This window comes from Electrona antarctica (assembly GCF_951216825.1).
Source record: "Electrona antarctica genome assembly, chromosome: 16".
Classification (NCBI taxonomy): Eukaryota; Metazoa; Chordata; class Actinopteri; order Myctophiformes; family Myctophidae; genus Electrona; species Electrona antarctica.
In genome coordinates, this window is record NC_136797.1 from 38756956 (window position 1) to 38773132 (window position 16177).

At 41.8% G+C, this 16177-nt stretch overlaps 1 protein-coding gene across 4 annotated transcripts; it reads right to left on the bottom strand.

Annotated features, from left to right (window-relative positions):
• Positions 1–2973: 2973 nt before the first annotated feature.
• ccdc62 (coiled-coil domain containing 62) lies at positions 2974–14751 on the bottom strand. Of its 4 annotated transcripts, XM_079524286.1 has the most exons (12): positions 14373–14751; positions 12488–12681; positions 11868–12034; positions 11127–11228; positions 10088–10179; positions 10008–10048; positions 9055–9156; positions 8438–8526; positions 5552–5655; positions 4299–4452; positions 3563–3722; positions 2974–3113 (listed from the first exon to the last, which is right to left on the bottom strand). In XM_079524286.1, exons 2-12 carry the CDS (start codon positions 12663–12665, stop codon positions 3004–3006), a joined length of 1299 nt encoding a protein of 432 aa, XP_079380412.1. In that variant the 5' UTR covers positions 12666–12681; positions 14373–14751; the 3' UTR covers positions 2974–3003. The 4 variants fall into 4 exon arrangements, with proteins under 4 accessions (XP_079380412.1, XP_079380410.1, XP_079380409.1 ...); XM_079524284.1 differs by having other exon boundaries at positions 10008–10179; positions 12488–12703; positions 14373–14750; XM_079524283.1 differs by having other exon boundaries at positions 10008–10179; positions 14373–14747.
• Between the last annotated feature and the right edge of the window lie 1426 nt (positions 14752–16177).

Sequence of the window (16177 nt, forward strand, 5' to 3'; positions counted from 1 at the left end):
ACAAGGCACTGTAGGCAGTGGTGTGGAAGAAGCACTTGTGTTTTAGAAAATAATTACTCTGTAAAAGTCTGGTGTGAGGGGGAGGGGCGCACGACTGCGCCCCTCCCCCTCACACAACACAATGTTGGGTCAAACCATGTGACCTCCATTGGAAATGCATTGGGCCGCTGGGCGGCCATGACACAACACCCAACGAGCACAGAGAATTGCATGAAAGGTGTGAGCTCAGCCTAAATCCTGACCTAAGTTTTCTGAAAAACTTCAAATATTTATATAGCAGCATAATTTTTTTTAAAACATTTTTCAATAATGTACATAGGCCTACTGTACAGAACCCCAAAATGGGTTCCCGGCCTGAAGGGGTAAACACCAAAAGGGGTATCACCGACACCTATCACCTTAGGTCGCATTTACTATGAAAACCTGCATTTCCGTGTCACGTCACGCCTCCATATATATGGTCACGCCTCGTGACATCACACCTCCATATATATGGCCATATATCTCCATATATGAAGATCACAACACTGACCTCATCTAACCCTGGATAACCATACATGGAGAAGACAGGATCATCACCATCATCACCTAGATCTGCATAAGGAGCCGGACAGAAACATCTGACCTCAAACCCTTAGATCTCCATATATGGAGCAGACCTGTTCTGACATTCCATATGTTGATCCTTTCCCACTCCTTACTCTCTCAAGAGTTAAATTATTGTTAAACATCTACATATGCAGTCAGTGGTTTTCAACCAGTGGTCCTTGAGGGGGTTCCAGGTGGTCCCCAGCTAAATTATGGAGTTGGTAACCATATTGACCATTATAGATCTTTAACTCTTGAGTGTAAAATAATTTGGTTTAATTTTACACTCTCAAAAGTTAAATTATTGTTAAACATCTGCATTACTTAATTTACAAGTCTGCACAATTAGAGTATATAGAATAATTGTTATTTTGATCAATGTTTGCCTGTTATCTCTTAGCTAATGGTACCACTTCAATACAGCATGGATTGTGGACAAATTCTTATCCGACAACAAAGTATTCTAAGTCTTGGGTCTGAGAGGCTAATTCTCATCAAATGTGACCCAGCTTGACTGAGGGGCTGCCATTGGATTTGTTTTCCATTTTATTTTTTTCATGTCAAAGCAGGGAATCATAGCTTCAATTGACATATTGGTTGTTCTGTTTGACCTACCTGTTTTGGAGATATGGCTTATAGAGTAATGGTAAATGGTAAATGGTAAATGTATATAGCGCCTTTATCCAAGGCGCTTTACATAGATTGTGCATTACATTCACCCATTCACACATACATTCATACACCGATTGCGGCGGAAGCCATGCAAGGTACCAACCAGCACATCGGGAGCAATTTGGGGTTCAGTGTCTTGCCCAAGGACACTTTGACATGTAGACAGGAGGAGCCGGGATTCGAACCGCCGACCCATGGATCATTGGACGACCTGCTCTACCTCTTGAGCCACAGTCGTAATGTCTTGCAGAGAAACAGCGAGTTGAGAAAACAGGCTTGAAAGCTTCAGTTCTGTGGACTCTAACATTATACTGTACCTAGCTACACATTTAAGCATTTCACATTTACGATTTCAGCTCTGACATTTATTTCAGACATGCTCTAGTATGCGAGGAGTCTGCCTGTGCTATTAAGTCATTTTGGATAACAAATAAATAAATGCAGTTTTTCTGCTCTGGTGAAAAGCTGGAGGCTGCACGATGGCAGCTCCTCAGTCAAGGTGAGTCACATGGCAGTCCGTGGCTCAAATGCAGAATAAATAACGGACCTTGATATGAAAAGGGTTGAAAACCACTGGCCTAAGTGAGTACAGGACTCAAATAGTTTTCGTGTTCCATTGTGAACACATCCGCCACCCTTTATCAAACTCTAAATGAAACATGATGGCATAATACATGAAATTACTAGTTGAAGTAGAAAACATTTCAGAATTTATTAGTCTCATGCAAATTGATTTTGCACATGAATATCTAAAGTATAAAATAATTAAAATTACAATTACAGATACAAAAAAATCCATCAGAAAATTGGTTTAGCACAACATTTCAAGTACATTTCAAGAGTTTTTCTCTGAGCAATCCAAGTTTGTAATGTAGGCCAGGGGTTCTCAACGTTTTTGGCCGGGGACCCCCGAAAATGCTTTGGCAACGTCTCGGGACCCCCGCCCCGCCCCCTCCCGACCCCCAATATAAATTGACTGCTACAATAACCTTAAACCATTTTGGGCGGGAACCCCTTTTGGTGTTTTAAGCATTGTTATAATTTAGCTATTTAAAAATAGCAGATCTACAAGCTCATAGCGCGCCACCGAGTGGCGCGCTACGAGCTTGTAGGTCTGCTATTTTTGAAAAATCGTGGAGAAAAAAAAAAAAAAAAATCTTTTTTTTTTTTTTAAATAATTTGGGGACCCCCTAAAATAATTTGGCGACCTCCCGAGGGGTCGCGACCCACGGGTTGAGAACCCCTGATGTAGGCAGTGAAACTGGAATAACGTTAAAAAGGTCAGCCTATTCAACGATCCTGTAGAACCTTTTCATACCACCCACTCCAGACAGAATGTTAATACAAATACTGGAGAAGATCATTTCCTTTTATAAAAATACAATGTATAATTAGAACATACATAAAGTAGCTAATCTAGAGAGTCCTTTGATATCCTGTTAGCATAATTCATTTTCATAAAAGTGGCCTATCATTTTGGTGTTGCAATGTCATCTCAGACCAGTCTGGGATTGTTTTGAACAAGTTAATACATACATTCTTAGAGTATGATTGCAGATGGAAAACATGACATGTTCATACTTACTTATAAATCTAAATATAACGTGAGTCTGTTTAACTCTATTACAGCACCAGTCATGATCTTTTTTTCGTATCAAGACTTAGTCACCCAGAGAATACAAATGTGTCCAGTTAGTTTTGATGGAGGTTCTAACCATTTTGTACCACTAATTGGGCAATTAGTCACTGCAGAATTCTGTGTATGTGTATACTAAAATTGTGTGAACCTTGGCTTGTCTCTGTGGATCTTTGGCTATGTGCAGGGGTCAGGCTTTGGGTGGAGATTCGCTGACCTGTTGAAAAAATAAAGCAGTGTTATGCAAGGGTAACAAACAACAACATTAGATCACTACGGCTAAATTAGTCTTTGTCATTGAATGAAGACTCTTTGGCGAATTGTCATTTTTTTTTGCCTATTTATTAATAGAGTATGTGGAGACGGACAGGAAACAAGGAGAGAGAGATAGGGAGTGACTAAGTGGATACAGCAAAGTGGATGGGACTCGAACCAGCGATGCGCTGTCAGGCTGCATTAGGAACCAAGGTGCCCGGACGACTCAGCCGGCCCGGGCCAGGCAAGTTGTTATACCTCAAAACTGTTTTGAGGTATAACACCTTGCACACAAATCAAGATGGAAAGTGGAGTGATGAGGAGAGTGGTTGGTGATGAAACATACCGTGTGTATGGACCTGGTGTTGTTGTGGGGGAACTGTTGGGACATGTAGAGGTGAGAGGGCTCACTTTTCCTTCCCTCGTGGTCATCGTTGAGTCCGACAGCGATGACATTGTCCTGTGAAGAGCTTAAGCAACCCCCGGGGTTGTTAAGATCCAAACTGGCAACCATCTCCCTCGACTCGTCCAGCATTCGCTGCAGACAATATGTGGAGAAGGAATAATCACCCTGGCAAAAGAAATGAGAATCTCATTAATCCATTCAGGCCTGACGTCGAAATTAAAAAAAAAAGTTTTCTAAATCATGAAAATTTTCGGAAAGATTTGAGGCACATTTTAACGATTTTTCAAAAATAGCAGACCTACAAGTTCATAGCGCGCCACTCGGTGGCGCGCTATGAGCTTGTAGATCTGCTATTTTTCAATAGCTAAATTATAACAATGTTTAAAACACCAAAAGGGGTTCCCGCCCCAAAATGGGTTAATGGTTAATGTGATTAAACGCTAACGTGACATGGATGCGTTCCAGGTCTCAATGGGTTAACATGGCTATGACACTGTGTGGTACACTCTACACTGTTCCCTATTTTTGGGAAGAGATTTAACCACATGAAGCCTATTATCAGTATTCAACGTGTAGATCAGCTATTTTCGGCGAAGACATTTGGTGTAGAGGAGAAAAGGAGCAGACCTACAGTAGTAGTATAGTTCTGCTCCAACGGAACAGATACGCCATTTTACAGACTAAAAATCCATTCCTAACATAAATGGCTATCTAAAATAAGCTGCTCTGGGAGTTTCTTACATCGTTGGAGGCTGATGAGAAAACTCCCAGGTCACCACTGACTGTGTCTTGCTGATTGGTTGATAGAGAACATTTATCATTTGCAGGCCCAGCCGTCTTCATCCTCGGGGAAGATAATGACTGGTCCAGATATCCACACGTTGAATCACCTTGGCTGAGAGAGAGAAAAAAAAAACGTATTTAGGACCATCTCCACCCTCTCTCTTCCTCTCACCTCTCTCTTCCTCTTCCATCACCACTTCCATCTCCATCTCTCCTCCTTGCTCTCCGTTCCGTCCTCTCTTCCCCTCGCCATCCAAGTTGTGTCCCTCTGGCAGAATGTGAAAGAAAATAAGAGCCTGGGTACCGAGGCTAGTGTCCCATCAGTGCATGTTCACTACCAACACTGTTTGCATCCATGTCCCATTATCAATGCATGTCACCAACCCAACATTCAGGGACCTCTTCCCTGGAGCCTTTGTGCATTTTCATTACACAGGTTATGGATCCATCATGACTGCAGACACCCTGGCTGCGGATCGAGGGTTTACATCAGTGGTTTCCAACCCTTTTCAGATCAAGGTCCATTATTTATTTCGCATTTGAGCCACGGACCATTTGATGAGATTTAGCCTCTCAGACTGAAGACGTATGCAAACGTATGCAAACGTCTACATTCTCTAATTGTGTAATGCAGATGTTTAACAATAATTTAACGCTTGATAGCGGAACATGAGACTTATCCTAAAGATCTACCGTATAAGGGTCCATTTGGTTACCAACATTATTTAGCTGGGGACGACCTGGTACCGTGATAGTTCACTGGAACCACTGGTTTACATGAAGGAATACAACTGCAGTCTATTGTTATTAAAGCTGCTAATAATGTTAATGTTGTCATTCATAGTTGTCACCATTGTCGTTGCAGTTAGTATTATTGTTGTTGTGTTGTTGTCTCCCCTTCCCCCCTGCTCTGTCTGTATATCTCTCTCCCTCTCTCTTCCACCGGACATCATCAAGGCAGATGGCCGCCCACCCTAAACTCTAGGGTGGTGCAGCCATCTGCCTTGACTATTTTGGGTGGCCTAGAGCCTGGTCTAGGGCCTAAAGCCTGGTTTCTTCTCGTTAAAGCTGGCGTTCCCTTGCCACGGTCATCAAATGCTTGCCAAGAGGGGAGAAACATTGTGTCTCGATGTCAAGTGCCTTGAGACAACTTGTGATTTGGCACCATAATAACAACATATTCAACTATATCTTCCACATTTCATATTGACCTGCCATGTGATGATCGTCTTGTGTTCCTCTCCCTCAGGGCTTCACGTGTGCTGTCCAGGTTCAACTGCAACAGCTGCACGTCATTCTGCTGATTCTCACACACCTCAAACATGCAAAACACATCATTTCTTAGATTCATACCGATTCATACTTGGTCGCACGGCAGTTTCTCACCTACCTACAAACTAACAATACGTTGCAGGTATGACGCGTTGTTGTGAGCTTGTAGGTCGGCTAGTTTCGGCACGCACCGATAAATGAGGCATTACACGTTAGTGTTGTGTTAGAAACAAACTGTTAAATTCTAATACCTAAAACTCGTTGACACTAAAGGGTTGCATACCTGCCCTTGGCAGGTAAATAAAGCTTTCTGGCAGGTTGATTGATTGCTTTCAGGTTGCCTGACCGGGCAAGTGCTTGTTGGAGAGGGGACGCAACCGTCTATTAACACAACACAAGATATCTGTCTAAACACCTGAACCTGGCCAGAGCGCTCTGTCTTCTGGCCTGTGGAATATAAAATAAGAGCTGTAGTGTAATGAACGGTAATTAAATTTTTACCTAACATTTTATAATTAATAATAATAAACAAACGAAATAATAATTAAACGAAATAAATAATAAAAAACAATTTACTTTTCGGGCAAGTGGGCATGAGCTTTGGGCAAGTAGAAAATGACCTGTACTTGCCTGACAGGCAAGTACCCTGCTAAAAAGCAAAGTTCTTTGTTTACCCAGGGTAAGTGGACTAAGCTCGAGATGCTTGTTTACAGCCACGCCCTGCTCATAGAACATTTCATGGTTGGGGTCCAATGCCTTGCTCAAGGGCACTTCAGCGGTGGTAATTTTAACGTGTCGGTCCGGGGATTCGAACTGGCGACCTTCCGGTATCAAGACCGCTCCGCAAACCGTTCGGCCACCGCTGCTCGCCCCTACTTGCCCGGTGGGAAAGTGCCTGAGACTTTAGTGTCAACCCCTGCTTGAGTCATGTCCAAAACACTGTGTTGTGCTTTTGTCATTATTGTACAGCTCAGGCCACAAGCAAGCCAAAGCAGAGGAATTCCAGCACAGCCTGAGGTATGCTGCGAAACCAGATTGGTACCTCTGACATCAGACAACGCTGTGAAGGGGGAGAACGAGGAAACAAGTAACTCATACACTATGGAATGCACTTCCCATCACAGTCAGAACTGCAGCCTCACTCCCAATCTTCCGCTGTAGTCTGAAAACCCACCTCTTCAGACTCCACCATGGCCCGTAGCACTTGCCCTAGCCTAGCCCCTTAGATAGCACATTATGTAGACTTAGATAGTATTTTAAACAGACTTATAGCTTGTTACGTAGACAGCTCTAGAATTGCACTTTATGTAGTCATAGCACTTTATAGTACACATGTATAATATATTATATAGTATAGTATAGTATGTATAGTTTACATAGATACTCCACTGTTACGTTCTTAGTTTACGCATGATTCATGATAACTACTTTTTATATATGTGATGTATGCCATGCTTTTGTTATTGCTTAATGTAAGTCGCTCTGGATTAAGAGCGTCTGCTAAATGTCTAAATTGTAAATTGTAAATTGTACTGTGATTGTGTGATGTACTGTAGGGGCTGGAGAGCTGTTTAACTAAAATACTCCACGTTAAGTGCATCCGTTAGTGCTCTCGGGTGAATGTTTGCCGCAGCTCGTCTGGTCTTCAACCAGCCAAAATTCTCACATGTCTCCCCCCTGCTCCGCTCCCTGCACTGGCTCCCAGTCGCTGCCCGCACAGAATACAAAACTCTGATGCTGGCATTCAAAGCAACCAAAGGTATGGCTCCCCCATATCTTGCAAGCATGATTGAACCCTACAAACCCTCCCGCGCACTCAGATCAGCCAACGCAGGAAAGCTGGAAGTACCCTCACTAAAAACGCCGGGCCAACGCTCCACACGTCCCAAACTCTTCTCCCTTCTGGCCCCAAAACTGTGGAATGCACTCCCCGTTGCAGTCAGAACTGCGGCATCACTCCCAATCTTCCGCCGTAGTCTGAAGACCCACCTTTTCAGACTCCATCATGGCCCATAGCACTTATCCTACCCCCTTAGATAGCACTTTTTAGACTTAGATAGCATTTGAAACAGACTTATAGCATGTCATGTAGACAGCACAATAATTGCATTGTATATAGTCATAGCACATCATAGTAGCCTACATATGTATAGCATAGTATAGTATATATGTATAGTTAATATGTATAGTGTCATTATATAGATATGTTCTAGTTACGTTCTTAGCTTACGCATGTTTCTTGATAAATGCATTTTATATATGTGATGTATTCCCATACTTTTGTTCCTGCCTAATGTAAGTCGCTCTGGATTAAGAGCGTCTGCTAAATGCCTAAATTGTAAATTGTAAATTGTAAAATTGTAAATTGTAAATTGTAATGTTTTGTTTTCAAAGTTATATAGCTGAAGACTGCATGCTGGAGAAGAGGTTTAATTAGAACATAATTTGTCGCTGTCGAGAGGAAACCACCTAACTCAATGTTATGTTTTTTTTTCATGAATCAATAATATTGAACATCCTTTACGTTTGTGTGTTGGTTAAAAAAATATTGAACCAATGAAAAGTATGAAAAAGTGCTTCGGACAAAACCTCTTGTCTTAACTCCATTGGACTCACAAACTAAAGCAGCTAACTCCAACACCTCTCCCCCTCTCATGCAAGTAATTGACAATATATAAAGTCAAAATACCAACTTTGATGAGGCAGTAATTGCAGTATTGAATTTCTTTAAAAAAATATATATAGTTTCATTTCCTGAAAAAGTAACATTTTGGAGTTGGTTTCTTCCCGACAGCAGAGATATGCTGATGATGAGAATGGAGTACCTGTCTCAGGCAGTTCAGCTCAGACTCTGTGCGCCCCTGTTTAGAGCGAGCAAGTAATAGCAGCTCATCCTTCCAGCTATCGCCCTCTCCTGGTGGAAGATATAACATCATTAACATGACTAATCACTGCTCAACAAGCAAGGAGAACTAGCTCATCTTGTTTACAGTGACAATGTCCTGGCTGGCATTCTGGCAGGTGATTGCAATCAAGAAAAACAAAGATAGTAAAAGGCAATGAACCATTATGGCATCCGTGATTTTGGCTCGGATCCAAGTTAAGGCTATGTATGGAACAGTTTGCTTCTCACAGTAGTTTACAATATTAGAATGTGTTCCGATGGATCTAGAATCTAGATCCATTCTAGATATAGATATACTGTATATATGTATGTACATTTGGGGGCACATTCCCTGAAGAAGACGTCCTAGGTCGAAACGTTGGATTCTTGTCAATAAATATACAGCATCGTGGCTACGAGTGTGCAGCCTTTTTCTCATTTTTACTCATTTACTGCCTTAGGCCAGCACCTCAACACTGGTGTGCGCCCTTTCCTGTTTTGTCCATCTGGGGGCACCTAAAATAAAATGTGCATGCTTGGCACAGTGTGATGGTTTACCTGACAAGGCCAACTCTCTACGCAGGAGCTGTGCCTCCTGTTTGAGACGAATTATCTCCTCTCTCTGGGCACTGCTCTGTGTTACATGCTGCTGCAGCTCTTCTAAAAAATAAAAATAAAACAACAGTACATCTTATAAAATCTACATCATCTTGTCTCATTTATTACTGGTAAGAGTAATACGTCATCTAATAATATACCCTGCCACACCCACCACTCTATAAAATGTACTCACCCCCTCCCATAACCTTGCTTCCCACTATCACGTCCAACTGCATTTAAGCTGAAAGGTCATTACAGTTTGCTGTATCCGTGCATAAAGTAATAACTTAATGAATTGACAGAAACTACCTCCCTCTTTACTTGACATAACGAAACAAAATAAAACTGCTTCTTTGCAGATTTGTCACTGTTGCTAAAGATATACAATGCCATCTCCTCTCGCACTTTTTGACACTGCTGCTACTTCACTGTGTATGCCCTGAAACGTGACAAATACCGCAAAGGAGTGCAGAGTGTATTAGGGATGCTGTGCAAATGATCGATTAATTCATTAAATGATAATTGATAACCTCATCGATCAATTAACTGGTTAGTTGATCATTTCCCTCAATTCCCTAACATAAATATCTACATTTTGCTGATATACAGAAAGAATACAAATGTATGCCTGGTTTTCAGGTGGGCGATCCACCTGAACTCACAGCTGTTGTTGTATGTCGTATGATAAAGGGGGAGGATGATATTGTGATGTCACTATATCTGGTGAATTTCGATTGGGCCTTTCGACTTCAAGCAAAAAACATACAAAGGGAAGACAAATTTCAATATTCTAACCACACCTGGGGGTCTATTAGAGTAATGTAAACTCCATAGACACATACAAGACAGAAAAAGTGCAAAAATCACAGCACTCCACATCCCTAGAGTGTCTGGTATGTAATGCATTGTACCTTTCATATGTGTGTTCTCATCCCTGGACTCTCTGTGGCAGCGTGTCTTCTCCTCCAGGTCTTTCAGGAGCCTGCTGTCCCGTGTCTGCCTCTCTTTCAGTGCCATCTCCACGTCGCGCAGGCGCTTTGTGAGGTCAACGATGTGAACGGTGGCTTCTGTTACATCTTTGTCCTGTCGGGGGAAACAATGTCCTAATCAGAACGACTTCTGAGATGGCTAAGGACTCCAAGAAGAAGTCAAGAAGAATCTAATCATACCTCACACAAATGATGTTGTATGCCTGAATGACTAGCACCGTGTTGCACTTACATCAGGCAGTCACCATGAAGTTCTTTGAGCAGCTAGTCGAAGCCCTACAAACTTTTTGGCTTCAGTACACCTTTACCTTCACCTAACATCTTGCTTAAAAAGACTGCAACAAAAAACTATACCTGGCTTATGATGCTGACTGTGAATGAATAAAAACCCATCTTTCGAATAATTTCCTTTTTGTGTGTGTGAAAGTTTCGATTAGTGCCTTCTATTCTGAGCAGATATGTTTTAAACTGTTGCCATTGCATTTCAGTAAGTCAAAATTTTGATGTCAATATGTTCAAATAATGTGCAAATATGCATTGCTATCTAACAGTTGTGCTTGTCAAATTTTTTATTTAATTTTGTTTACTACATTAGAGATGAGCTGATTCACACATTTCTCAATATCTAATCAGTAAACAAAAGAGTAGAATCTTCCATTGTCCACTCTCTATCACATTACTCCTGCATACCCCAAGGGGTATACGTACTCCCACTTGAGGAAAAACTATCGATAGGCTAACAATTGTTTGCCTACACACAAAACAGGTCAACAGTTGACATCATCGCAGAAATAGCTATATACTAATTGTACACCATTTCCAATATTTATTTTTACTATTATTAGTTATTACTATTATTTAACCACAATATTGAGGAGGATCTAAGTACGAGAGTGATGTTTGCAGTGCTGTGACCAGCTGAAACCTTGAATAGTGCTTAATCCTCTCATTACATGTATCTTTTGCATTGATACCAGGCATCAGACCAAAATATTATACAAAAAAGCTACTTAGAAATCAGTAAATAGTCAAATGATGTACCTTGAGTTTGAGCATTGCGCTGAGTTCCTCCTCCCTGACCTGCAGGGAGCCAACTTGAGAGGATAAAGCCATTACCGTAGTGCTCAGGCTTTGGTTTCTTCGCTGGCACAGAGAAGAGACAAATAAACATCATTGTCATTGCATGTTTCTGTAAAGAAAGACAAAATATGTTGGCATTCCGTAGCACCCGCCAGAGGCGTCATTTGGGGCACCAGGGGATGGAAATTGCCACACATTTAACCTCAAATTCAGTTATTTTATGCATATTGTCCCCAACTCTGAATTGTTTTTGGACAGATGAAACTAAATTTCATCGCAATCGATGCCCGTCCATCTACACGTGACATGTGTTTTAGAGAAGCGTTTTGTTGTATGCAACCATTCATTTATTAACCACTGTCAACATGGCATCCCTAGTTTGGGAATGTTATTACAGGCGAACATTTTGAAACATTTTCACTTTTCGCCCCCAAACAAATAGCGAAAATAGTTTATCTACAAGTTCTCAAGGCGTCGCGTTGAGAGCCAGTAGATATTTTCACTTTATTTACAAGTGGGGCTTAAGTGGCAACTTATTTTTTGTCACCCCCTATTTCTTTCTGAAATTACCCTCATGCCCAAATTACAAGAGCAAGTAGTAGCAGCTCATCCTTCCAGCTATCGCCCTCTCCTGGTGGAAGATATACCATCATTAACATGACAAATCAAGCAAGGAGAACTAGAAATGATGCCTCCGAGCACCTCAAGGTCTTCATATTTTTGGCTGATGTCCTGCTGTTTGTGTCCAAGCTTCTGGAGCTGCTGCTGGGTCATGCCGAGTTCCCGTTGGATCTCCCTCTCCCTGGTTTCCACTGTCTTCACACGTTTTGTCAACACCCGGATCACCTCGGTACGCTTCTGCAGCTCATCTAATAGTAATAGCCCATTTCAAAACATGAGATGAATTACTCTCACCTCAGCGGACTTTGAGGCCTGAGTGAGTGAGTGGATTTTTTGTCCACATAAAAGTGTTCAAAGCTAATAAGACTTATTAAACATTTTGTTTGTAAAACTGAATGGATCATGGAAGAGATTATGTACACAATAGGACTGGTCAATATGGACAAAATCAAATATCACATTCGATGGTCAAATGTTATTTGACCAAATAACATTTTTGTTATTGTCAATTACAAAATAAATAAATAAATAAAGATTGACAAAGAAAAATGCGAAATCACAATGTAAAGCTTGTAGATCAAAAATGAGAAATTATTTTAGTTTTTCTTTTTTTAAATATGATAAATATCAGGAAAAGACAACACTTTTGCCATATTACGTTATTACAATATCTAAAATCTAATAGACTAATAGCTTCTCACCTTGTAATCGTGCACAGCGCTGCTCTAGAGTAAGGACTCTCTGGCGGTCTTGTTCCCAGGCTTGCAGCTGTTTGTGATGAGACGCAGCCATGGTATTGAGCTCTCTGTCCCTGTCCTTCAGTTCAGCAATCAGGAGCTGCAGCTCTCTCCGCTGCTTTTGGATGGTGGCACACTCCATGTCGCACACCACCAGACTGTAAATTAATGCATGTAGGCCTGTCACAATTATTACATAATTATTTGAGATAATCGCAAATATTTTTGCATTATGTTGCAAAATGTCCATACATTTTCAAAAATAGCAGATCTGCCTGTAGATCGACTATCTCCTCTATTTTGTACATTTTTGGGAAAGAAAAGATTATAAAAAATCACACCCGTGTGAAGTGAGGGGCGCTCTTATCATCTTACAACATCGAGGAGGGAATTTGGTATAGCAGCTATAAATGTTACTTTATTCAATGGTCATCTAATCCATGTCTATTCACAATTATTTTTTCAGGATAGAAAGTTATGAAATAAAGAACAATGTCAATATTAACTCTAATATATTAAAGTCTAACTCATGTTGCTATGATTAGGTGATGAAATGATGATGTAAAACAAACGGTGTCAAAACAAACATTAAATTATCTTTATTGTTAATGGGATTTAATGTTTGTGTTAGTGACTATACAAACATTAATTTCTCTTCATTGTCAATTACGTTTTTAAAACAAACATTGACCTAAAGACAAACATTAAACCTGTATATAGGAGGGGATAGCGCCCCTCAAAAATATTAAATTTGACAGTAATTTCTTTGTATATCTCTGCTGTCGGGAAGAAACCACCTACCGAAGAAAACCTTATATTTTGGAAAACAAAGCAATACTGCCACATTAAAGTTGGTGTTAACTTGTGACTTTATATAAATATTGTCAATTACTTGCATGAGAGGGGGAGAGCAGCGGTGGCCGAACGGATTGCGGAGCGGTCTTGATACCGGAAGGTCGCCAGTTCGAATCAGCGGTCCGACACGTTAAAATTACCACCGCTGAAGTGCCCTTGAGCAAGGCATTGAACCACTACCATGAAATGTTCTATGAGCAGGGCCTGGCTGGAAACAAGTTCTTGAGCTTAGCCCAGATACCCTGGGTAAATATAGTAACTTTGCTTTGCTTTGCTTTGTGGAGTTAGTTGCTTTAGCAGACCGTTAGAGTCAAGAGGTTTTGTCCAAAGTGCATTTTACTACTTTTTATTGGTTCAATATTGTTTTAACCAAGACACAGACTTAAAGGGTGTTCAATAGCACTGATTTATGCAAAACGTAATAATCTAAAACCTCAAAAATTGAGTTAGCTTAGGTGATTTCCTCCCGACAGCAACGATATTTATGTTATTTGTCATATATGCCCTTTGCAATTTGTGATTACGAAACCTAAAAGGCAAACAGAAATAAACTGTAACATGTTCAATGTAAAAAAACAATTAAATCGTTAATCACAATTATTTGTGTGACAATTAATCAGCAGCTTAAATTTGTAATCGTGACAGCCCTATGCATGCCAAACACATCCAATAAGACTGTCACATACAATGTCTATAATTATAATGTATTTGTATTATACTTGCGATGCATTACATTCTGCTTGTAACACTGTATAACTATAGCTATAAGCACTCATAAGTACTCATAATGCAATCATAACACATTGTAATGTAATGTAAAGCCTATTATGAACTAACAGAATAAATCTGCATAATGCCATGCATGGATATTTGGCAGTAATCATTCCAACGTCATTCTGTGTAAGGTTGTAACTTAACTATAAATGTTGAAATCCCTTGGAATTAGAAACAAACTGCAGCAGTTGAGTCATGATTTGAACATTTAACGACTAACCTTTTTTCAGGGGTTCTGTGACAGGAATGTGTGCATATTAAATCTCTTTTTCATCTTTTTGGATTTTTTTGTTAACATCACAACACACTCGCTAGAGAATCCAATCCATCCAACAGTACCAGTAACAACAACAAGCAGTTGGTAAACATGCCTGGCGTGGCGAGTTCTCCCAAGTCTTCAATTAGAAAAGAGAGAATGTTCTAGTCTCCTCGCCATTACATTATTTTACTCAAATGCTCCAATCCAAACTATATTCACACTTTTTTTCAGCTGCTATAGCTAAAGCGTGATCTCCAACTACATATTCATTGTTTACTACCAGGCAGTCGCCTTCGGATGACGTTACCATTTGCTACTGGCACTTTCGGATGACGTCTAACGTAACGTACGTTAGGGAGCGCTTGTTTCCCCCCGCCCGCAGGGCCCGACCGCAACTAGCCCAAACCAACAGCCGTGTGAGCTGGACAAACTATCAGTAGGCTATAATGCATCCATTGATGTGTTGACATATAATAAAGTAAATATAAACATCACGTGATGTCACAGGCCATAATAATAGTTCCATCCAGATCCGTCGTTAGATCTGAACTGACTGCACCTGCACCTTCCACCGTCTCTCGGCCAATCAGAAGCCGGGTTCTCTCGGCCAATCACAAGTCGAGTTGTCCAACGTCCGCGGTTTGTTTAAATTTAAAATGTCTCGCGCAGCCAACGCGTTCACGTTCACACCGCGAACTGCGAGGATCGGCGTCGCTGTGGTAACTGCCAATCGGAAGCCGAGTTCGAATGACGTAGATCGGGGTCGCCGTGGCAACGGTCCGGACCGCGACTGTTGATGCGGTGTGATTGGTCGGTTCAAGGTATAAATCGTCAGCGTCAAGTTCAACGGTTCAGTTGCACCTTTGACTTCGTCCAGCACAGTACAAAGAGAGACACACGCAGAGAAAGTACCGGTTACAGTTTCAAGTCAAGTTATCTCAGCAACTCATTGCAGCAGCAACAGCAATGAAGATGCTCATTGCTCCAAGGCAACAACATCCTCCTCTTCATCCCACAACAACAGTGATGAAGGAGACATCTGAGCAGCGATATCAGGTGGTCCATGCAACAGGGCCATCAGTCTTCTCGTCTTCTTACTCCACCCTGGATGAGATGCAGGTGCGGGACGTCTTCTCACATTCTTACTCCACCCTGGATGAGACGCGGGACGTCGTCGCACCCTGGTGGCCGTATTATGACCAGCAGCTGCTGCAACCGTTACCCGGCGGTGACGACGTTACTCTGCAGGCCGGCACAGGAGGAGGAGACAGTTTAGAAGACCTGTCGGCTGCCATCTTCGACAGGCTTCTTTACTCCGACGACTCGAGCCCTACTGAGGGGACAATGATGGACCCCTTCATCATGCCCCGTCCTCCTCAGACGCACACCACCGCACACGACAGCCCCAACGGCTCTGCTGGTCCTCAGACGACCACCACCGCCGGTAGGTGGGACGTGCTGACGCCAGGTGCCGCAGGAGGAGACGACAACGACGAAGGAACGGCTGCATTACTTGAGCTGATTTTCCCAGGCTCAAGCCTTTCTCAAGCGACCGCAACGACGACGATGGACTTGGACGCCACCGCCACCACTGAGCACCATCGTCAGATGCTTACGGTTACCACCACCGCAGCCAGCCATGCTTGCTCAAGCCTCCCGCAGGAAACCACAACGATGATGGACATTTATAGTACCACTGAGCACCATCGTGAGATGGCTACCACCACAACAGCCAGCCCGGCTTGTTCAAGCCCTCCTCCAGGAGA